Genomic DNA, 23858 nt, shown 5'->3' on the forward strand with positions numbered 1-23858 from the left:
TGATGTAAAAGTTGTCAAATGTCGAAACATATCATGGAATAAATCTCTATGTCAATATTTTCTACACACAAATAAATAAACTCAAACGTAAAGAAATGTTTTATTTAAAATAAGTCGCTCCCTCCGCCATCCTGCCTCTTCATGTTGATCCACATCAGAAACCTGAGACCTCTTCCCCCCCCCGCGTCCCGGGACCACAATAATCCGGGATCTCTGCTAATGTGCTTCGATCGTTCCTTCATTCATGTCGCGCCCAGAATAGCTGAGAAGAGAGGAAGTGACTCCTTCACTCACTACTGCTCAGATTATCGCAGGTTCTCTCCTAATCTGGTTCAGGACCGCGGCCAGAGACACCAGAACCTCGGCCATGACTCGCGTCCAGAGACCCACCAGAGCCATCGGAACCACCTGGACTGGACTCTGATTCTTTGTGTCCCTGAGACCCGAGGACCAGGAGACTTTTATTTTTTTATTTTTTTTGCGGACTTTAAGGGACGAGAAAAAGGTTTAAACTTTTTGGATTCGAACCGAGTTTTTTTTTTTTTTTTGTGTGTGGTTCCAGAAGTGTGACCCAGAAGGGACTCGAACCCTGGACTGGTGAGGATGGAGGTCCGGCCGGACAGGTTCAAGGCCGTGGCAGCCAAGACTTTGGGCAAAATCTACGGGTACGTAAAATCCTGCAGGGACTTCTTATTCTTCTTCTTCTTTCTGTGTCTCCGAACCGAACATTTATCAGTCCAGAACCATAGAGTCCGAGACTCGATCCGTTTGACCTTCTGTCCTGACACAATCTCAGATGCTTCTGGGAGTTTTAACGTGTCCGGTGTAGATCTGTTGCTGGGCAGAGCTACGGAAGTTTCCATTAATAATTGATCGATATAAGAAAAGATTGAAGACAGCGACACTAAAGCTATGAAATGTTATTTAAAATTCGTTTTAAGACGATCAAAATGTAAAATAAAAAAAACCCACTGAAAGAGAAGCCAGGCTTCAGAAAATATGAACGAATAAATCTGAGTGGGTTTTTTTTGGAGGCATAAAAATCATTTAAAAAATCGAATTAACGTTTTAAAAAGCTGGTTCCTCGTTTGTAATTACATGTTATCAATTAAACATTAAATGCATTAGCAAGAAAGTTCGTCTTTAGACTTCCAAATAAAGGTCGAATATAAAGTCTTTATCCCAATTATTGAATTAAACGTTATTAGTTATTGTGTTGATCCATGACAACTATAGCGAAAAATAAAGTTTAATTTAGTAACATTTAAAATATATCTATGTATTATTAAATAAACAATGTTGAAGTCTTTCTCTCCAAGATGCAGTAACTCCGTCATCATGACCATGTTTTCAACTTATTACTTTATAAAGTTGCTCTGAAATCTGGGCGAACGAGAGGTTACGAGAGTCCATTATGACGTAATAATGGCTTCACTCCTTCTCCAACCAGCTGTAATCACACCCTGCTTTGTTTATACAATGAGGTGGAGCCCTCCGGGAATAACGGCGTGCGGTGACAAACTCCGTGTTTGACCAATCACAGCATAGTGGGCGTGGTTATGGTCAACAAGATTTCATCTCAAGAAAAACCTTTTTTCAGTGGGCGGAGCTTAAGATCATTTTCTAATGTCAAACACCAAAACTGACTTGAGAGATTTATGGTTGTACTTTGAGTCTCTCCTGGATGACTACCTGAGCTGCTGATTCTAACTGCGATATTGATCTTTAAACTAGTTATGTGTCGATGAAGCTTCATGAAACAGTGTCATTATTTCCTGAGTCCACTAGATGTCACTGCTCTATAATCTATTGCTTTGAAAAAAGTTATTCTATTGAATCCTCACATCATTTTTAAGATGAGGGCGCCCCCTACTGTCCTCTGAAGAATATGACACTGCTTCATGAAGCTTCATCGACACATCACTATTTTTAATCACAGAGCAAGTGACAGAAGAAACATAGTTTGCAACATTCACAGAAAGAGAACAATGGACTCAGAATTTTTAATTAAATAATGATAATAACTTGACATAAGAAACCATTTCTTATGTATCAAACACATAAACAAGTTTAATAAAAGCGGTTCTAGTAAATGATTATTATTTTGTGGATAAAACAGGAGCCAATTTAAAGGTTCTTACAAGTAAAGATCCAGTTAATTTCAGTTTATTTTAGGATTAACAAAAAAGCTCAGATTGTTCCAAGACGTCGCCAGAATCCAACGGAGAACAAGAGCTCGCTCCTGATTTAGATGCTATCAGGTGCCGAAACGGTTGTAGCAGAGTAAGACGAGGCCGTGGATCGATGAGATGCTGCATCTCTGCTGTGTCGTCACAATATCGTGTTACAGGAGGTCTCGTCACCCACCGATGCGGCTCCAGGAACCTGATACCTGACGGAGAGGACTTCAAATTCTAGATTTTTGGTCCTGGAAAACACTTTGTTTGTTTCTGTTCTTTATATCGTGCCTCGGTTTTTGACCAATAACGGATGATATCGATGTCAATCACGCAGTTCCAAAATCACCTCAGCTGATTGGGTTGAGCTCCAGAGCGGAAAGCGGTTGGTGCTGAAGCCTAGCTAACTTCTGACCAAAAACTGTTTCCTTCAACTGAGGAAAATCTCTAGATTTAGGAAAATTATGTCACGACAAGATCTGGATCTTATAATCCATGTGTTTGTGTCGTTTACACTATTTTAACAGTTTATTTTCATGTCTAAACAGGAAGGATCTGTCTCGCCTGCAGTTCATACAAAACTGTGCAGCCAGAATTCTGAGCCGCTCTAGTAGAAGAACTCACATTTCTCCTTCAAACTCTTCACTGGCTTCCAGTTTCTTTCAGGATCAACTTTAAAATTCTGGTTCTTACTTTAAGATCTATTCATTGTCAGGCTCCTCCTTCCATCAGTGATCTGATCCAGACTTACACCCCAGCTCGGGCTCTGAGGTCTGTGGATCAGAATCTACTGATGGTTCCTGAACACGCTTCAGGACCAGAGGAGAGAAATCCTTCCAGACTGTTGCTCCTAAGCTTTGGAACCATCTCTGTTTGATGATCTACTGACTCCTTCAAGAAACATCTGAAGACACTTTTAATTAACTTTCTTGCTGAGATTGTCTCTAGGTTTTCGATTGTTCAAGTGCTTTGTGACCCTGGTCTTAGAAAACCGCTTTACAAATCTTTGGTCTTAGGGAAGTTTTGAGTTCTTTCTCTTTCTATGGCCGAAAAAAAAAAAAGTTCTATTGAAACTACCATCATTTTCTCAAACTTGTTCTGGGCTCTGACGTCTGGAGATCGACCGGCACCGACGGTGGCAACCGGTCTCTTCAGGATTTGATGCTGCAACTAAACACTTAAATCCTCTCCAGAAATAGCCGCTGCTCCTCCAAGCTGTCGAGCTGCGTAAATCCCTGCGGCAGCACACCTTGGCCACCTCCCTCTTCCGCCCTAAGTAGCTCTGGATCTCTGGATCTCACCCCCCCACTTACCCCACTCCCCTCCTGGTCCTCCCCCCCGCCGGGGTATCTCACCGCAGGATTAGGCCACTCGACCTACGACGGAGATCTATAGGCTTACGTTTCCCCAGGAGTCGCACCTGTGACAGACGCTATCATGCGTGCGACTCCCTCCGTCCTGCCCTCACGCAACAGTGATCGGCTCTTACCGACCGACACCTTCGCTTCCTCTTCATGGATCGTGGAGGTCATTTGAAGGTCAAAGTGTTGATTTAAGGGTGCGTTAAGTATACTCTATTGTATCATCAGTGTGTGTTTGTACACAACTCTCTTCTCGTTGAAATATTGACATTAGAAAAATGATCTTAAGCCCCGCCCACTGAAAACACTTTCTGGAGAGGAAATCTTGTTGACCGTAGCCACACCCACTCTGCTGTGATTGGTCAACCGTGTAGGTTTTTGTCACTGCAATCCCGGAAGTCTCCACCTCCAAGGGACTCGTTGTATAAACAAAGCGGGGCGTGATTACAGCTGGCTGGTAGGAGGAGTGAAGCAATTGTTATTTCATAATGGACTCTCGTAACCTCTCGTTCGTCCAGATTTCAGAGCAACTTTATAAAGTTGTGTAGTTACAACACTGGCAATAACATTTTTTTTAAAATTCTGATTCTTTGACAATTAATATGCAAATATTCACGCCGTTTGTTCATTCATGTGTTGCAATTACACTTAAACGAACAATGAAATCCCGTGAGATCCCGGTGATGACTGAGGACGAGAGGATACAGTTTTTATTCGTGCAGGCTTTTCCTTTATTTTCTGAAACTTTGTTGTTCTCAGTGTTATCTTGACCTTTAAAGTATATATTTTATTGAGTATTGTTTTGATTGTTTAAGCGCTTTGTGACCCTGGTCTGGAAAAGCGCTATATAAATACAAATTACTTACTTACTTACTAACAGTGACTCCAGCAGCTTTTAAAGCTGATGTTTGGACATATTTTGGTTTGAAAACAAATGAAAGCAGTTACGACTTTGTCAAGAGTCATGTGGTCTGTAAATACTACAACACCAGAGTCAAGTACTGGACAATACTTCTCATATATACTTGTTACTATAGTATCGATATACATTGCAATATATCGTATCATTATCTCTGTATTGTGATTTTGCATTTTTTTTAAAGATTGCTAAACAAAACTTTATTTTCGCTTGTTGGTATTGATTAAGACAATAAATAATAAAGTTAAATTCAATAGTTGGGATGACGACCAATATGTATTTATATATATATATTTTCTGACAAGTTATTGATAATAAAAGTATTTCCATTGAAAATGTTAATGACCTTTTCCTACTTTAGTGTTAAAATGTCACCTCAGTGATAGTGATTGTAATTGAACTGTTTAATTATTATCTTTTGCTTGAAATAAGTAGTTGAACGTTAATGTAGTTAATGTTACTATAAAATATGTTGTTTTGTTTGTATTTCTTGATCTGTTTTGATTTTTATGTAACATTTCTCTCAGATACACAAGTTCCATTTTATGTAATTTGTCCAATCAAATTTTTATTTTACTTAAAAAAAAACAATTTTGGATCAAGCTTTTTTAATTTGTTTCTAAGCAATTAAGCGAAGCCCGTGCAGGAGAGCCTCGTATTCAGTCGTAGAACCGATGTTACATTGTGTAACCCGAGTTATATTTAAAACTGATGCACTCGTGAAGTTCCTTTTGTTCTTCATGAGATACTGACAAAAAAAGCCTCGCTAATGACTATATTACAAAATGATCCGTTTTAAATGTGTAAGTTGCTCTTCCTACGTTTAAAAACAACTCAATTTCAAATGGACACATTTTACTGTTATTTATTTTTCAGTTTCCTGTAGATAGATCAGAAAATTATTCTTTATTCTGGACAGTATAAAACTGTATAGCCTTAAACATGACTTTTTATACTTTTATATTGCTTAGTTTTATCATGTCAAATAGTAGATAGAACATAATTTAGAGAAACACAGGAAGTTATTGTAAAAAAATACAAATGAGTTTAAACAAGTTCCAGGTGTCACCGCAGGTTCCAGCGTAATCTCATGGAGACTCGTCTGCAACGACTGAACTGACCAGGAGTCAGTGTTTGCTGAATTAACAGATTAACCCGGAGCACTCAAATGTCAATCATGTTTGAGAGTTTAAACACCTCGTAGCAACGACAGGACGATCAGATGTTGATGAAGGATAGAAAGAGAGAGAGAGAGAGAGAGAGAGAGAGATGGAAGGATGGAGAGTCTGAGCCAGATGAAAATAGTTCACGGGAGCCAGAGAGGAATCAATAATTCAAGACCGAGATTCATTAATACTTTATTAGTGTCAGGAGCTTCAATACATTCTTACTGTAAGTAACAAAACCTTAAGACCAGGATTGTGGACAAAGGTTTTAGAAACGCATCGACAGTGATTTAACGATTTAGTTAAGAAAGGACTATAAATAAAAAAGAATGAAATGACTTTTCCGTTGGTTTGTATTCTACATATTTTCATTGTCAATCTGCACATTTTCTTCATAAAAAAATATTAAATAAAATTTTAAAAATAAGAAAAAAACGACTTTTCCATCACAGGGATTTAGAATTGTATTTATTGTATTACGTGTTGTTGAGTAAAATAAACCTTTAACATTTATTGTACTGGTCACAAAATAGAGGTTAATTAAAAAACAAAACATTTCCTCTTGATTAACGTAGATGTTGATGTTTCTAGATTGTGCTGCTGATGTTGAAGATTCAATATTTAATCTGATGGATTTTTACAATAGACGTGTTTCAACTTCCACTTAATCGGAAATGGTTGCGATAAAGAATTGAGTGTTGCATTCAATGTCCGACCTGACAGTAGAATATGGACGATTTCTAAGCGTAATTTATTAGTGATGTGTCGACGAAACTTCATAAAACAGTGTCATGTTTTTGTAGGACAGTAGGGGGCGCCCTCGGATTAAAAATGATGTGAGGTTTCAATAGAATAACTTTTCAAAGCAATAGATCACAGAACTAAGATTGACATCTAGTGGACTTAGGAGATAATGACACTGTTTCATAAAGCTTCATCGACACTTCAATATTATTTATATCAATAATATAGATTAGATTAGAAGGACTTTATTAATCCCTCTGGAGATCTCCTTTAGGAAAGTGGGTTTCCAGTTCACAGCCGACGACAGTTTCATAAAAACAAGAACAAAGGGCAAGGGATGACAAACTGCAAATATGAAGAACATAGATCAAATATATTATATTTTTTAAAGGTTGTATATTTTTAAAATCTACCTCCATTTTAATAACCAAAATGATAAAAAAGTTATAAATAGTAGCAATGTGTCGATGAAGCTTCATGAAGCAGTGTCATATTCTTCAGAGGACAGTAGGGGGCGCCCTCAGTTTAAAAATGATGTGAGGTTTCAATAGAATAGCTTTTCAAAGCAATATATTATAGAGCAAAGAGTGACATCTAGTGGACTCAGGAGATAATGTCACTGTTTCATGAAGCTTCATCGACACATCACTATTAATTATAACAATAATATAGATTAGTTTAGAAGGACTTTAGTAATCCCTCTGGAGATATTCTTTAGGAAATTGGTTTTCCATTTCACAGCCGACGACCAATTGCCAATAAAAAGAACAAAGTGCAAATAAAAAGAACAAAGTTCAAGAGATGACAAAGTGCAAATATGAAGAACATAGATCAAATATATTATATTTTTTATTAAGACTCAGGAGATAATGACACTGTTTCATGAAGCTTCATCGACACATCACTACTAATCACTATTCAGTAGTAGTCTATTGACTTGTTGTGTACGAAAGAAGTTTCTTGAGTCTTCTTTCTCAGGTCAAACCAAAGTCTGCTCATTGAAAAACATTCTGATGCAAAATAGACAAAGATTAAATTGATAAAACGAGAGATTCAAACGAGAAAAATTACTTTGAAGAAAGTGCAACAAACAGAAGGAAAATCGATGTGAAAGCACTTTTCCGAGGCAAGTCAACGTCTAACGCGATAAAAGCAGCAAAACACGTCTCAGAAATGTGTCAGGAAGGATCAGTGGAGGCAGACGTTGACAGGCAGGAGAAGCAAGAGGAACACATGGATGTCAACACATATCTTCATTAATGCTAACACTTAGATACCCCTTGTGTAGCTATTGTGCTTCTGAGTTTAAATGTATTTTTAGATCTTTATTTTAAAAGTCAGTTACAGATATACACAATAATTCATCAATAACCATGAAAGATAATAGTTTTTGAATTGCAGCATTTTACACATTATTTTGAAAATGTTCATGATTATATTTGATATATAAACAATATTGTAGATTTATTAAATTGTTTTATTTATCCGTTTTGGAAAACTGAGCCTCCCAGCATGCATTGCGGAATCTAAAACGTTTTTACATTAAAAAAAACAAACACTTTTTGGGTAATTCATGTATTAAAGTATTTTTAATGGTTACACTCCAAGTGTATTTGAGTATTACAATTAAATAATTTGACTTACTACACTGAGATATATAAGGTGATGCTCCACAAAATATCTGAAAAACTTTCACATTTTTCTTGTGTTATCTCAGGGTCAAGGTGACCGGAAGGCCTAAAACAAACATGTTTGTGGTATCCCTTGTGTTGTCTCAGGGTCAAGGTCAAATGACACAAGGGATACCACAAACATGTTTGTTTTGGGGTTTCGGGTCACATTGACCCTTTGAAATCACAAATGTTTAAAATAAATGTACTTTTTAACTTTTATTTTAAATTAAACATATGTATCGACATAAATAGAAGCAAAGAAGTTTTAAAGCTTGTCAAATAAATTCAGGTAGTTCATTTGCCGCTTAATCCCTTAGCTGGGGGGGCTGTGAGGGGGCCGGAGTCTATCCCAGTGTCTTCAGGCCAGAGGCGGGGGACACTCTGGAAGGGTCGCCAGTCTGTCACGGGGCACACAAAGACACACACAATACACACACATTCGTATCTACTGACAATTTCCCCAAGTTCTCAATCGACCTCTGTATGTTTTTGGACTGTGGGAGGAAACCTGAGTGCCCGGAGTAAACCATCGCAACAGGGGGAGAACATACAAACTCCACACAGAAGTGGAAGCGAACCAGCAACCTCTTTGCTGTGAGGAACCACTGCGCCCCCGTGCGCTTGATCAGATCATTTTGATGTGACGTTGCTAATGTCTTAGTTCCAGGTTCAACGAGTCGTCGGTTAAATACGTTTTTATAGTTTATAGTTTTTTTGTTAAATGACTCAATCCTGGCAATGCCACAACACAACCAGACCAACCACTTCTTCTTTCTTCTTCTTCTTCTTTATTTAAACTATAAACTATACCAGGAAAGACATGTTTCACTTCTGTAAACTCAACCACATCCAGGTTCCTACTTAGAAAAAAGTTCATTTTGCAAGAACATTTATTTAAATCTAATGAGCAGATTGTTGCTCCATTCTGGTTTTTCCACAAATATATTTGTACTTCTTCAATCCACTACACCTATTTTACCTTCAATATTTACTGTAAGAACATCACAAACAACTCACCGAATCCCCCTTATCTTTACCTTTCCTAGAATTTAAATATTTATCTTGAAATCAGCCGAAAACAAATGTGTTTGTAGTATCCCTTGTGTAGCTTCTGGGTAAAGGTCCTCCATAAATACATGCACTAGTGGAGGTCGTTATTATTCAGGCCTTCGGGTCACCTTGACCCTGACACAACAGAAGGGTTAAGATATTGTTGCAGCTCAGTTTTATTTTTTTTGATTTAATGTTCCATGAATAATTGTACAAGTAAAGATTTTCTTAATATTCATCATTTTTCTGAATTTCCTGAAACCAACATGTTCAATTATATATGAATTAGTTGAAAATACTGATAAAGTTTCACTAAACAATGTATTTATTAAGTCCACTTAATGAAACCTTTCATAATTTTTAAACTAGTGGCGTCCCCTACTGAGCTAAAAATTGCACACTGCTTCATGAAGCTTCATCAGTCCATTGATATTGAATAGATGGTGTGTTGCAGTACATTTCGGGACCTGTAGTGGCTTTAATTAAAGATATTCTGACTTTGTATTCATCTGGTGTGTAGTTGGAAATGTTACTTCTAAGTATATGATCATTTATACCACAGTTACTAGTGATGTGTCAATGAAGCATCATGAAACAGTGTCATTATTTTCATAGTCCACTAGATGTCACTCTTTGCTCGTACAAACCTGTTCGCTGCAAACTTTTGACAGATGAACCCTCCGTCGAAGAATATGACACTGTTTCATGAAGCTTCATCGACACATCACTAACCTTAACATCCTGTCATGTGATTTGACTGATGTGGATCATGTTCTTCTTCAAACGTGCTGATTAAACATATTCCTTTGGTGACCTAGAGTTGAATCCATCATTAAAATGAATTAGAGAAGTAGCTTCTGGCTCAGCTCATTTCCAATCAGTCTAAAATGAACGTTACAACGTGAATATGAGCATTAACACCATCATCTCCGAGCTATATATGAACTCGTTCCTCAAGGCTGTACCTCCCGGAGCCTCAAACCACCATCAGTAAACTGCAGATCCTCGTGCCGACCACTTCACCAGCCATCATTTATAGATGACCCGGAGGGATTTGAATGCATATTTCATGCCTTCAGGACTGGATGCTGACAGAGAAAAATCTCTCTTCCGTCCACACAGATGCATTAATGCTGGTGAAATAAAGAAAAAAGCTGTTGAAATGAAGAAAAAGCAGCAAATATATTTGGTCCAGGAGTGAAGAAAATATGTTGTTCATTGTCATCTTGACCGAAGTTAGTCTCAGGTGTTTATTTATTACTTCGGTTCTCGATCATGAATAATGAAGATCTGTCCACTAGGAACGCCTCGAAATAGCTCGGAACACAAACAGAACTCGCCTGGTGATGGGAGTTATACATGTTTTAGTTTGTAGTATCACAATTAGAAACAATCACGATGGATTTAATAAGAACGATTTAACTTTGTATGTTGTAAAAGAAGCAAAACAAAAGTGGATTCATGGTCTGTTTTCATGAAGTAAAAATGGAACAACCTTTCATCCTTAATTTGTGTGAACAATAAATGTTTTCTTTATGTGGTTCTCTACTAAGATCGTGTCCAGTTCCCATCACATATAGTTAAAAAGAAGTACATTTATTATATATTTTTTACATGTTTTCTGTACTTTTTCTCCTGTTTCTCGCTGTCCTATTTTGGTTTACGTTATTGCAACCTTGTTTATTTTTGTCATACTTATATGTACAGTAGTGATGTGTCGATGAAGCTTCATGAAACAGTGACATTATCTCCTGAGTCCACTAGATGTCACTCTTTGCTCTATAATCTATTGCTTTGAAAATCTATTCTATTGAAACCTTGCATCATTTTTAAGCTGAGGGCGCCCCCTACTGAAGAATATGACGCTGTTTCATGAAGCTTCATCGACACATGTTCACATGTAAAGAGGAAAGATGGATGAAGTTGCCAAAAAACAATAATTATTTTCTCACTATATCTCATGTAAATATCAGAGATACATGTAGAAGCTCGATGCATCGGTAAAGTATGTTGGTCTGTGTCTCCACAGAGCTCTTGAGAAGAAGCAGGAGAATGGAGAGACCATCGAGCTGTCTGCAGAGGGACGGCCAGAGATGGTGCAGGAGAAGGAAATGCCCGTCGTCGACTGCACATGCTTCGGGTTGCCCCGTCGATACATCATCGCGATCCTGTCGGGGATCGGCTTCTGCATCTCCTTCGGCATCCGGTGTAACCTGGGCGTGGCCATCGTCAGCATGGTCAACAGCCACACGGTCTACAAGGACAACAAGGCAGTTATTGTGGTGAGTTTCTAACCCGTTCAACCAGTGAAAGTTGCTGGTATTGGTGAGTTTTGTGGCTTGAACTGAACAAGAATTTTTAAACTTACTTTTATGGAAACTAACACTTACTTTCTCCGTCTCTTTAAATGATGTTTTGAAGGCTTTAAGTCAAACTTTACTCATTTTCTACTCACCACAAAGTCGACTAAGAATTGGGATTATTTTCAGAGTAATCTGTTCTTTTTAGAGTTCTAGACAAAAATGTTTGTTTATTTTAATGTAGCGACTGGAGCTCAGTTGTCTTCGTCTTCATCTTCGTCCAAAAAGACACTTAAAAACATCCAAATACCTCCATACTGCTCGTCTGTAACGTCCATCTTGGATTGAAGCCTCAACATGAGGAATTGTTTGGAAAAACTTAATCGAGTCTGTATTTTAAAATAGTTTGTAGCAGAAGCTAAAAGGCTAATATGCTACACAGACAGGAAAAAACAGTTAATTTTCTCTTAGAAATGACACGTTAAAACAAATGGCATCTGTTATGTCCCGAAAGGTCTCAAGGGTTTGGAACAGTGGCAGCTCTCTCACCACCCAGAAGGATTAAGAGTTTATTTTTAAATGCTTCAAAACAAGGCAGATTTCTCAGAAAGGTTTAAAAAAAAGAAGATACGTTTAAACAAACCCAAATCGTCAAAAACTAAGATAGCAAACACAGCAACAAAGGCTGTGTACCAAATCGCGCAATTCTGCATTTACACTTAGTATTTTTGAGTACACAAGTGCTTCCCAATTAGCAGTGTGTGAAAACGTAGTGTGCAATGGGCACTCAATCGGCGCACTAGAAAGTTGAGTGTGGATCGATGAACACTTTCCACCCTCAACGACCTCCATTTTAGTGACGAAGATGAAGCTAAACTGAAGCTAAACTGAAGCTACGTCACTGACGACACGTCTTCGGAGCAGATAGCAACGTAAATGTCTAAAGATCTATGTGTACTATAAACCAGTGCACTCGCAGAAGTGCGTGATTTGGGACACAGCCACAGTAACTTGGCTCAACTCTCCGAGACAGTAGCTGTGTCTCAAATCACATACTTGCGTACTTGAACTTAGTATTTTTAGTGCATAAGTGCGTCTCAATTCTTAGTATGTGAAATGTAGTGCTCCATACACACTAAATTGTCACTAAAACTTCCACAAAACTGAGTATGGATCGATGGACACTTTATACTTTATAGTGACGTTGACGTTGTTAGTGGAAGTTAAGTCATATATATATATATATATATATATATATATATGGATATACTTACAGGTGCATTTTTAGCAGCAGTGTTTGATTTGAGACATACTATCTGTGGAGAATTAGTTACTAGTTAGTACGTACACTATCCTGATGCATACTAACCAGTGCACTAAGAGAAGTGTGTGATTTGAGACACAGAAAACGTTTTTTATGGGAAGAGGAAGAGGAAGAAAACTGAGCACAAATCGCGACTATCATGTAGACATTGTCGTCTATAACTTTAAAAAGTATAGATTACTCTGAAAATAATCCCAACTCTTAGTCGACATGAGGGTGAGTAGAAAATGAGTGAAATTTTAAAATTCACTTTGAGAAAATTCACTCCAGGAAATGACACGTTAAAAAAAATGGCATCTGTTACGTCCCAAAAGGTCTAAAGGGTCTGGGATCAGTCCTGATCCTAATCCTGATCAGTGTTAAAAAGTAGTAGAAGAAGAAGCTGTCGAGTCATTTCCTGTTAGTGTGTAGCAGCAGAGTTTGATTTGAGACAGTACTACACTGTAGAGTTGGAGAGAAGAAAAATATATAAATATAAATGCGTACCCATTTAAACAATCGCAGTGTCGTAACAGTATAACTGTCCTGCCTCAGGGAACCCTGAAGTCCTCACCATGGCTACAGAGTCATGTTGTAAATGATCGTGTCGTCCATTTCTTTTCTTATATCTATTTTGACGTCACATTTGCAGCATATATACAAGTGTTGATGGACAGATTTATGGAAGTTACACAGTTAAGAATTTTCTCTTGATCCTGGGTCAGGAGGTCAATCCTGCTCTTGTTGTTCAGAAGTACACACTAGAGACTTTATTTTTAATTTTTATTGATTTATTTTTCTCATAGAAAGCTCAATTTGACTGGGACCCTGAGACGGTGGGAATGATCCACGGATCTTTCTTCTGGGGATACATAGTCACTCAAATTCCCGGAGGGTTCATCTGTCAAAAGTTTGCAGCGAACAGGTTTGTAGATCAGCTCTTCGACAAGTAACGGTTTCCATTGTTTCTGCTGATGTCTGTTTTTTTTCTTAATCCTTCCAGAGTGTTCGGCTTCGCCATCGTGGCCACGTCGTTCCTGAACATGCTCATCCCTGCAGCTGCTCGGATGCACTTTGGTTGTGTCATCCTCGTGAGGATCTGTCAGGGGCTGGTGGAGGTGATTAAACACCTTCTCAATGAAACACGTTTGTTTGACGTTTATCGAGGTGACTTTTGCACAATTTCTCTTGAAGGGCGTTTCATATCCAGCCTGCCACGGTATTTGGGCGAAGTGGGCCCCGCCTTTGGAAAGAAGTCGTCTCGCTACGACAGCCTTTTGCGGTGAGGTTTGATTTCTAAAAATGGACGATAAAGGTTGTACTTAATGGCCTCGCTATGACTTCGAAAGGTTCCTACGCTGGCGCTGTCATCGCGATGCCTTTAGCGGGAATATTGGTCCAGTATTCTGGCTGGTCGTCAGTCTTCTACGTCTACGGTGAGATCAGAATGATTGACAGATGTCAGGCAGTTTTTTTTGATGTAACACTTTGTCCTTTTTTACGCATCAGGGACTTTTGGAATCATGTGGTACTGCTTCTGGATCTTGGTTTCCTACGAAAGTCCGGCGGCTCATCCTACCATCACTGAGGAGGAGAGGACGTACATTGAGCAAAGCATCGGCGAGACGGCTCAGCACACCGTCACGGTCGGTATCGAGTGTGCGATGATAATAGTTAATGTTCCTTTTAATTTGACGGTTACTTTGTGACGACTCAAATAATTCCTTTCTTTTTTAAAAAGATATAATTGAAACTAGGGCTAGACCTTAAATCTAACTTTAATTACAATGAAAATTAAAGAAACACTGTCATCAGTGAGCAGTAACGCAGATGAAGCACTGATGCTCCTTCCCATGATGCAACACCAATAGACTCAGGAAGTCATTCATTCCTCGTGCTATCAGATTGTTTAATTCTGAGTTTGGGGCCAGGAATAGAATTAAAAGATGATATTCTATGTTAATCCATCCATCCAACCATCCATCCGTCCATCCATCCATCCCTCAGTCTGTCCATCAGTCCATAAGTCCATCAGTCCATCAGTCTATCCGTCCGTCCGTCCATCCATCCATCCATCCATCCATCCATCCATACATCCCTCAGTCTGTCCATCAGTCCATAAGTCCATCAGTCCATCAGTCCATCCATCCGTCCGTCCATCCATCCATCCATCCATCCATCCATCCATCCATACATCCATCCATCCATCTAATCAGCCACGTGTCCATCCGTCCATCCATCCATCCGTCTGTCCAATGGTCCAAACCTCACTGGTTTGGTGACCAAAAAAAAGAGCTAAGCCAAAGGTCAAAGCCTTCTTTATACTACACCGTTTCCCTCACCTATGGTCACAAACTGTTGGTAGTGACCTTAAGAACAAGATCACTGGCACAATTCGTCATAATGAGTTTTCTCCCTTAGAGAGGGCAAGAAGTAGTACCAGATGTGAGAGGTCCCATCGCATTGAGACGGTTGAGAAAGCTTGAACGCCTTCTTGGTCTAGATCAGACCTGGGCAAAGTGCGGCATTAATGCATTAAAAAATGTATTTTGTATTTATTATTCATTTACATTTTCAAATAACACTTATTTTCTTTTCCCCTCCTTTTTGTGTGTAATATTTTAGTCCCTCAAAACATATTTTTAAAGTTAGTTGACGAAATGTTTATATGCGCATATATACAAGAATAAAATCACAGCTCATGTAGTTTAATAAATGTCACGGCCTGATGACGAATGTCCTTTTTTTGGGGGGATTTTCTCGTCTTCCTTTTTGCTCTACGGCCCCTAGCGACATTCACGGAATTGAATGTGGCCCTTGAAGAATTTAATAGCCCACCCCTGGTCTAGATGTTTAAAGCAAGAGCCAAGACATGCTCAAAAGACCACCATGGCTACCAAACTTTACCAAAGAATCACCAAAAAACGTTGTTAAATTGAAAAGAAGACTAAATATCAGAATATTGTGAATTACAATTGTGTATTGGTTTCTTCCAGAAATTCAACACACCATGGCGGGCCTTCTTCACATCCATGCCGGTCTACGCCATCATCGTGGCCAACTTCTGCAGGAGCTGGACCTTCTACCTGCTTCTCATCAGCCAGCCAGCGTACTTTGAAGAAGTCTTTGGCTTCGAGATCAGCAAGGTAAAGACAAACACTAAAATATCACGACAACAAAAAGCCATCAGTCCCACCTTTCTATCCTTCTCTTGGTTTAGGTCGGCATCGTTTCCGCCCTCCCTCACCTGGTCATGACCATCATTGTTCCGATCGGAGGCCAACTCGCCGACTACCTGCGCTCCAACCAAATCATGACCACGACAAATGTCAGGAAACTAATGAACTGTGGAGGTGAGATAAACAACCGTGAGGCTTGTGCTACACTTTCTATTATTTAACAGCATAATTGCACTCCCGTCAGCCGTCTCCGCACTAAAACATTGATGAGTCACGGTATGGAAGAAGAAGTGCTGCTGCTCTCAGTACTATTTTTGAACTGCAGACAGAAATCAATAGCGCTGAAATAGAGAACGGCACAATGTTACTGTCACTTTCAATAAGGTCATCGCCCTGCTCCGGTAATATTCCATAGACAATAAGACGAAAAAAGGATGCTTTTTTATTTGTATCCAATTGTCTGAAAGTTCTTAATGCATTTTTCTCTTTCTGCCAGGATTTGGAATGGAAGCCACTTTACTGCTGGTGGTGGGCTTCTCACACACGAAGGGTGTCGCCATATCATTTCTGGTTCTGGCTGTTGGGTTTTCTGGATTCGCAATTTCAGGTAATCTTATATCTCAGGTATCCTGTCAGTTGAGGATAGAGATAAATTGCTTTGTTTCTTTTAGGTGGTTCTAGACAAGATACACAACTAAACATACATATACAGTATATATTGTATATATTTACCAACTCTGTTATGATTGGATACACTGTACATATTGTCTGTAAATGCATGGAAATGCAATATCGCTTGCAATATCTCTTGCAATATCTCTTCATCATTGACCATGTCTCAAATGTCTATTGAGGAAACAGTTTTGGCCAAATTTAAAGGTCAACTAATGTCAGACTCCAACGCTCCTGACATGTAGTAAATGGTCTTCCTCACCAAGATTCAGTAAGTTCCTCATCATGACCATGTTTTCAACTTATTACTTTATAAAGTTGCTCTGAAATCTGGGCGAACAAGAGGTTACGAGAGTCCATTGTGACGTGATCATGTCTTCACTCCTCCTCCAGCCAGCTGTAATCATGCCCGCTTTGTTTATACAACGAGTCCCTTGGAGGTGGAGACTTCTGGGATTGATGATGCGCAGTGACAAACCTCCATATTTGACCAATCACAGCAGAGTGGGTGTGGTTACGGTCATCAAGAATTAATCTCTAGAAAAAGTGTTTTTCTAATGTCAATATTTCAATGAAAAGAGAGTTTTGTACAAACACACACTGATGATACAATAGAGTCACACATCTATTTAACACACACTTAAATCTACACATCAGTTGCCTTATTAAAATAATAAATGTGAAAAGAACAAGTCTAAGCAACAGTGCAGTTTATCAAACTGTTAACGCTGCAGTTCTTCCCACACAGGATTCAATGTCAACCACCTCGACATCGCTCCTCGCTACGCCAGTATCCTCATGGGCATCTCCAACGGTGTGGGCACTCTGTCTGGAATGGTGTGCCCACTTATAGTCGGCGCTATGACTAAGCACAAGGTGAGAGTCTTGTCTATTTGTTTTATTTTAATATAGCGACTGGAGCTCAGTTGTCTTCTTCTTCATCTTCGTCCAGAAAGACACTTAAAAACATCCAAATACCTCCATACTGCTCGTCTGTAACGTCCATCTTGGATTGAAGCCTCGACATGAGAAGAATTGTTCTTAAAAAAATAAAGAAGTATATATTTTAATTTATTTAGTGTAAGCTAGAGACTAACAGAATCATCAGCTTGTTCAGAGCGTTGTTGGGAAGCCGATGATAAAGAGGCTGTAAATTCCAATGATCTAGAAGAATAAATTCTATTCAACTAAATACCTTTTCTTGACTATAGTGACGTATCATTATTGGCTATTTAAACTTTGTATTTCAAGCCGGTAGCTTTACTATTGGGGCTTTAAAACTCTGGAAGATGATCCCAATAAAACCATACCATACCACAAAACAACACAACAACAATAATAACACAATGAAACACAACTTAATAACTTGTTTCAATTGTAGAAAAGTGTTGTCAAGTGTCAGTGATAGTGTTTCAACGACTGGTTGATCAGTGTTAAATAGTAGTAGAAGAAGAAGCTGTCGACTCATTTCCTGTAAGTGTGTAGCAGCGGAGTTTGATTTGAGACATACTATCTGTGGAAATTTTTACACTGCGCATGTAAGTGCACTATCTTACAGTGTACAGTAAAGCAGTGCACTTAGAGAAGTGCACGATTTAAGACACAGCAAGTAGTCTCTGGAACCTGTCGCGATATTAACCTGGAGTGTTTCCTGTCTGTCTAGCATGTTAGCCTTTTAGCTTCTGCTACAAACTATTTAAAAATACAAACTTGATTAAGTTTTTTCCAAACGACACCTCATGTCGAGGCTTCAATCCAAGAGTTACAGACGAGCAGTATGAAGGTATTTGGATGTTTCTAAGTGTATTTTTGGACGAAGATGAAGACGAAGACAGCTGAGCTCCAGTCGCTACATTAAAATGAACAAACATTTTTCTCTTTAACTCTAAAAAAAGAACAGATTACTCTGAAAATAATCCCAACTCTTAGTCGTGAGTAGAAACTCAGTGAAGAAGTTTTAATTTCGGGTGAACTATAGAAGAATAGAAGACGCTGCTTCATGAAGCTTCATGATTCAGTTATTTCATCCCTTTTTTGTCCTCCAAGTGATTCTGATCATCACCTGTTCTTTCGACAGACGAGAGAGGAGTGGCAGGGTGTGTTCCTCATCGCCTCACTCGTTCATTATGGCGGCGTCATCTTCTACGGTGAGCATTTATTCCGACTTCCATTTAAAACCATTATTTCACATGTCAAAAAAATCAATGTGTTGCTGCTGCAGGTCTTTTCGCCTCCGGGGAGAAACAAGTCTGGGCCGAGCCGGAGCAGCTGAGCGACGAGAAGTGTGGCATCCTGGACGAGGACGAGCTGGCCAACGAGACGGAGGAGCTGTATCGCACCAGCGGCGGCGGAGGCTACGGCGCCACCAGCCAGGGAGCGGATCCTAACGGCAGCATGGGTGGAGGTGGAGGTGGAGGTGGAGGAGGAGGCTGGGTCTCAGACTGGGACAAACGGGAAGAGTACGTCCAGCCCGCCGGGTCCAACATGTACCGAGGAGAAGACTGAAGACCACCTGCAGACCGTCTGCACGATGCCTTCTCCTGAGGACATGTGAGCGCACATGGACAGGAAGTTGTTTCCCCTTCATTTTCAATCACGTTGTGTTAACTGAAACTGCACAGAGAGACTTCAAGGCGGCGGCGAAGAGTTTAGTCGATGTTCACGTGTGTTTGTGTGTTTGATGACGACTTGTGTGAGTGTTTTTAGGGACTCGATGGCCTTCCTTGGATCTCGTGCGTCTGGAAACTGGTGTTGATCGTTGTAGACTCCCGTAGAGAACACGTTTGATTTTATATGATTTGTATTTGAAATGTGAACGACGTGTTTGTTCACGCCACAGTTGCACCAAATACTAGTGATGTGTCGATGAAGCTTCATGAAACAGTGTCATATTCTTCAGAGGACAGTAGGGGGCGCCCTCAGCTTAAAAATGATGTGAGGTTTCAATAGAAAAGCTTTTCAAAGAAATAGATTATAGAGAAAAGAGTGACATCTAGTGGAGATAATGACACTGTTTCATGAAGCTTCATCGACACATCAGTACCAAAAACATTCCGGTGGTCGGACTACTTTGTGGCCATTTAGCTACTTTATCTTAAGATTAAAAAATATAATGAGTTTGATCTTCTATACAATTAAAGTTGATCAACTCAATTGAACTTTGTTTTGTTTGAACTTATTTCAGTGACTTCAAATTTCAAGATAACAAATATATAATTTTCATTCATCATTTTTCTGTATCTTAAAATGTATTTTTTCACACCTTTAATCGAGTTCTAGGGTCACAAATACACAGACTCACAATACATGGAGAACTTCGAACAGCGCACAAAACTGAAAGCAATTTTTTTTGCCAACTCACTTTTCCGTTTCCACAAACATTCAAACAAGAGAATATGATAGTGATGTGTCGATGACGCTTCATGAAACAGTGTCATATTCTTCAGAGGATAGTAGGGGGCGCCCTCAGCTTAAAAATTATGTGAGGATTCAATAGAAGAACCTTTCAAAGCAATAGATTGTAGAACAAAGAGTGACATCTAGTGGAGATAATGACACTGTTTCATGAAGTTTCATCGACACATCACTAGTCACCAATAGACTCAATCATCAACCTCCTATTTCTCTGATAATAAAACCATAAATATGTGCACTTCTGTTGAACTCAAGTCACATCTTTTTACATTAGCTGCTCGTCAATAGTATCTTTGCCTTTGTTGAACGCTCACGAGTCGTGTTTGAATACGACTCTCTAGAGGAACCATGATGTTCGAAGATGACATTGTGATCCTTGGCGACATAACCTGAAAAAAAAAAAAAAAGGTGGGTAAGAAATAAAATATCCGACTTTTTGACTGTGAACTAGTTGTTGTTAGTAGAAGATACTGTAGTTTGTATTTAACGCCAAGAGACGATTAAAATCAAGGAACAAAGGATGAAAGTGCACCATACGTTCAAGTGTAACGGTTTTTATGTTTATTTTCCCCTTGACTTTTGTTTCCTCGTCTGTTTATTTTGTTTGAAACTGCAAAAATGCAACTATAAATAATATTGTACATACAATTTAGAGGCCCGACTCTTTATTCTTTTTTTTAACTCTGGCGTGTGTTGTTCTTTGTGGTGTTGCTAGAGATGGATTAATAATGAATTAATGAGAAAGTACAATTAAATGACTGGGTAAAATTATTTAAATAGTGTAAAAGAAAATGGTTTAGACATTTATACTCCTGTCCTGGCTTGTCTTTTTGAATAAACAAGCTTCTTCTGAGTCCATCTGTCTGCCAAGAAGAACCCATCCAGGATCGGACCCCGACTCCCGTACCGACCTGAAGTGTTGCAAATACTTTAAAATAGTCACTATATTTATATAGGCGCTTTTCCAGACCAGGGTCACAAAGCGCTTAAACAATCAAAACAATACTCAATAAAATATATACTTAAAAGTCAAAATTAACACTGAGAACAACACAGGAGTCTCAGAAAATAAAGGAAAAGCCTGAACAAATAAAAATGTCTTTAGATGTTTCTTGAAGGAGTCAGTAGATACATCAAGCGCAAAGAGAGAGGAAGGCGTGTATGGGTCAGTTTAAGGTTAAGTATGTTATATTTAAATATGTTGTTGTGTCACTTTAAACAATTGAAGGAAATACTGGACCAAGAAGTGACAAACCGAGAGCGAAGGCTTCTGGGAACTGATCGCAAATGATAAACTCAGTTCCATGTCTCAAGCAATTCGCAATCACCCTTTTATTTCAATGATAACATTTTTTTTTTTTGAACTTGGAGTAAAACGTATACTTTATATTTACGTGTGTTTGTGTCATTGCATGCAACAGCAGTAGTTATCCAGCAGATGTCGGTATTGAGTAACATGAACTCATCAAAAATCACTACTTTGTGCTAAACCATAGTTAATGCCATGTTACTTGTCAATGTAGAAACTCATTTCAGTTCAATTTTTTTTTCACTTGTTTACCACTTACCCCTTGTGTTACCTCAGGGTCACCTTGACCCAGAACCCACTCCTGACATGTTGTAAGTGTCAAAGTCTTCCTCTCCAAGATGCAGTAAGTTCCTCATCATGACCATGTTTTGAATGTATTACGGAAATCGTCTGAAATCTGGGCGAACGAGAGGTTACAAGAGTCTATAATGATGTAATAATGGCTTCACTCCTCCAGCCAGCTGTAATCATGCTTGCTTTGTTTATACAACGAGTCCCTTGGAGGTGGAGACTTCTTGGATTGATGACACACGGTGACAAACCTCCATGTTTGACCAATCACACCAATCATAGGTGTGGTTATGATAAAGAAGATTTAATTTCAAGAAAAACGAGACACTGAAATATGAAGGAAACCTCACAGAATATGATGAAATACAAATATCAGACAATTATGGTTTGATTCTTGTGCATACAATCAAATAAAGAAGCAAAAAATAAAATTAGAAAAAATGAAGAAAATGACCAGCTGAAAATATGGCAGTGGAATTTCGAATATTATCAAGTCATTACACTATTTGTCAATAATACTTTGTGCGATTACGATGTTCACGGTGTGGAAAATTAAAGTTAAAGGCAATTTATATGTTTAATGTGTACAATATCAGAAGCAATTTTTAATATATATATATATATATATATTAAAATACGCAAAATGAATGATCTAAAGATCTAGTGATCTAAAACACACATAAAGTTAATATAAGTCAGTTGAGGCTCCAGCATTAGTGACTTTAAAGTTTTCGTGTTTTTTACAACCATTTAAATATCTTCACTGATCATATTAACTACAGTAACAGTACGTCTTATGCTGTGTTGATCCAAATGACTCCACACAGCAAATAAAAAAATCCACCTTCTTACTCAGGAATCCTCGTATCCTGAGCCTGTCGGTCCATTAAATAACTTCTTCCTCAAATACAGACGTCTTCACAAACACCTCGTCCTTTTCTGTTGTTTCCTACTTATGATTAAAGTGCAAATCAAAGCGACGACGCATGAAAGGTAACAAAGACCGACAGCTGTTGTCGGCTAACACAATAAACAACGCCGCGTCCGTGGAAGGAATAAAAATCCATTCAAGAATCCCCGAAGAAATTAAAGGCCGACAAAAAGATTGAAGTTACAGAAAACTTGTGAGGATTAATGCAGTCTCTGCTGTTCACCAAAAGAATGACACATAAACGGAAACACAGGCCAGGAAGTGCAGCAGATAAAAGGAAAGTGATGAGAATATTGAACCTTTGCTAAGTAAAGACACACTGATGAAGCATCATGAAGCCTTATTGAGCGCTTGATAGAACACTCTCTTCTCTACAAGGGTTTGCTTTTAACTGCTAATCTATGGAAGCCTTGAATTATCTTTCAAATAAGGGCGCCACCTACTGACCTCTGAAAAAATAGAACACTGCTCCATGAAGCTTCATCAGTATCATCAAGAAGAGTTATTTTTTTCAAACAAAATATAAAAATAGCATTTAATGTGTACAGACAAAGAGTACTGTATATACTTTATTGAATTTTGTTTTGATTGTTTAAGCGCTTTGTGACCCTGGTCTGGAAAAGCGCTATATAAATAAAAAATACTTATTTACTTACCTATGAAGGCAAGATAAAAAAGAAAAGGCTGAAAAGATGCACACGACTTTGATTAGGTATATCAGCAGACTTGTGGTCAACTTAGAGATCATTTGTGCTTTAATACTTATGGTTAGGGATGGATTGATGAGTAGTGATGTATCGATGAAGCTTCATGAAACAGTGTTTTTATCTCCTGAGTCCACTAGCTGTTTTACTTTGCTCTATAATCTATTGTTTGAATAGCTATTCAATTTTAACCTCACATCATTTTTAAGCTGAGGGCGCCCCCTACTGTCCTCTGAAAACTAAGACGCTGTTTCATGGAGCTTCATCGACACATTAATAGTCTTCATACAGTGTCTTCATTCTGAATCTATTCTATAGTCTATATCTTGAATCTATTTCATTCAATAAAACCTAGAATAATTTTCAACACACTAAAATATAAAATGAAGACACTGTATCGTGATACAGTGTCTTCATTTTGAGAGGCCACTAGATGTCAATCTCTGCGTCATAAACTTTTGATCTACTGTAATATACTAAATCAATGCAATCGGACATCATTTTCAAACTTAGACTGCCATCAGATGGCCTTTAAAACGGAAGACACTGTATCATACAGTGTCTTCCGACCTCTAGATGGCGCTCTCTCCTTTTAATATTTTTCTCTAATGTACTAATTCAATGAAACCTGGCATCATTATCACCCTTAAGAGTATAAAGCTTTC

The 23858-nt window shown here is 38.6% G+C and overlaps 1 protein-coding gene across 1 annotated transcript; it reads left to right on the forward strand.

Moving 5' to 3' along the window:
* Window positions 1-452: 452 nt before the first annotated feature.
* On the forward strand, window positions 453-19049 carry LOC148085245 (vesicular glutamate transporter 1-like). The gene is made up of 13 exons (XM_087783399.1): window positions 453-665; window positions 11120-11372; window positions 13500-13618; window positions 13697-13811; window positions 13888-13975; window positions 14043-14129; window positions 14203-14339; window positions 15690-15839; window positions 15914-16046; window positions 16369-16479; window positions 17293-17420; window positions 18622-18691; window positions 18766-19049. The coding sequence occupies exons 1-13, from the start codon at window positions 604-606 to the stop codon at window positions 19047-19049; spliced, it is 1737 nt and encodes a 578-aa protein (XP_087639525.1). The 5' UTR covers window positions 453-603.
* Window positions 19050-23858: the final 4809 nt, after the last annotated feature.

Source organism: Callionymus lyra, chromosome 2 (assembly GCF_982586985.1).
Source record: "Callionymus lyra chromosome 2, fCalLyr1.hap1.1, whole genome shotgun sequence".
Taxonomy (NCBI): Eukaryota; Metazoa; Chordata; class Actinopteri; order Syngnathiformes; family Callionymidae; genus Callionymus; species Callionymus lyra.

Coding starts and splice junctions, on each gene's coding strand:
- LOC148085245 (XM_087783399.1), top strand. CDS start 604: ATGGAGGTCCGGCCGGACAGGTTCAAGGCCGTGGCAGCCAAGACTTTG. Junction 14,130..14,202: donor GTCAGTCTTCTACGTCTACG/GTGAGATCAGAA, acceptor TTTACGCATCAG/GGACTTTTGGAATCATGTGG. Junction 18,692..18,765: donor TGGCGGCGTCATCTTCTACG/GTGAGCATTTAT, acceptor TTGCTGCTGCAG/GTCTTTTCGCCTCCGGGGAG.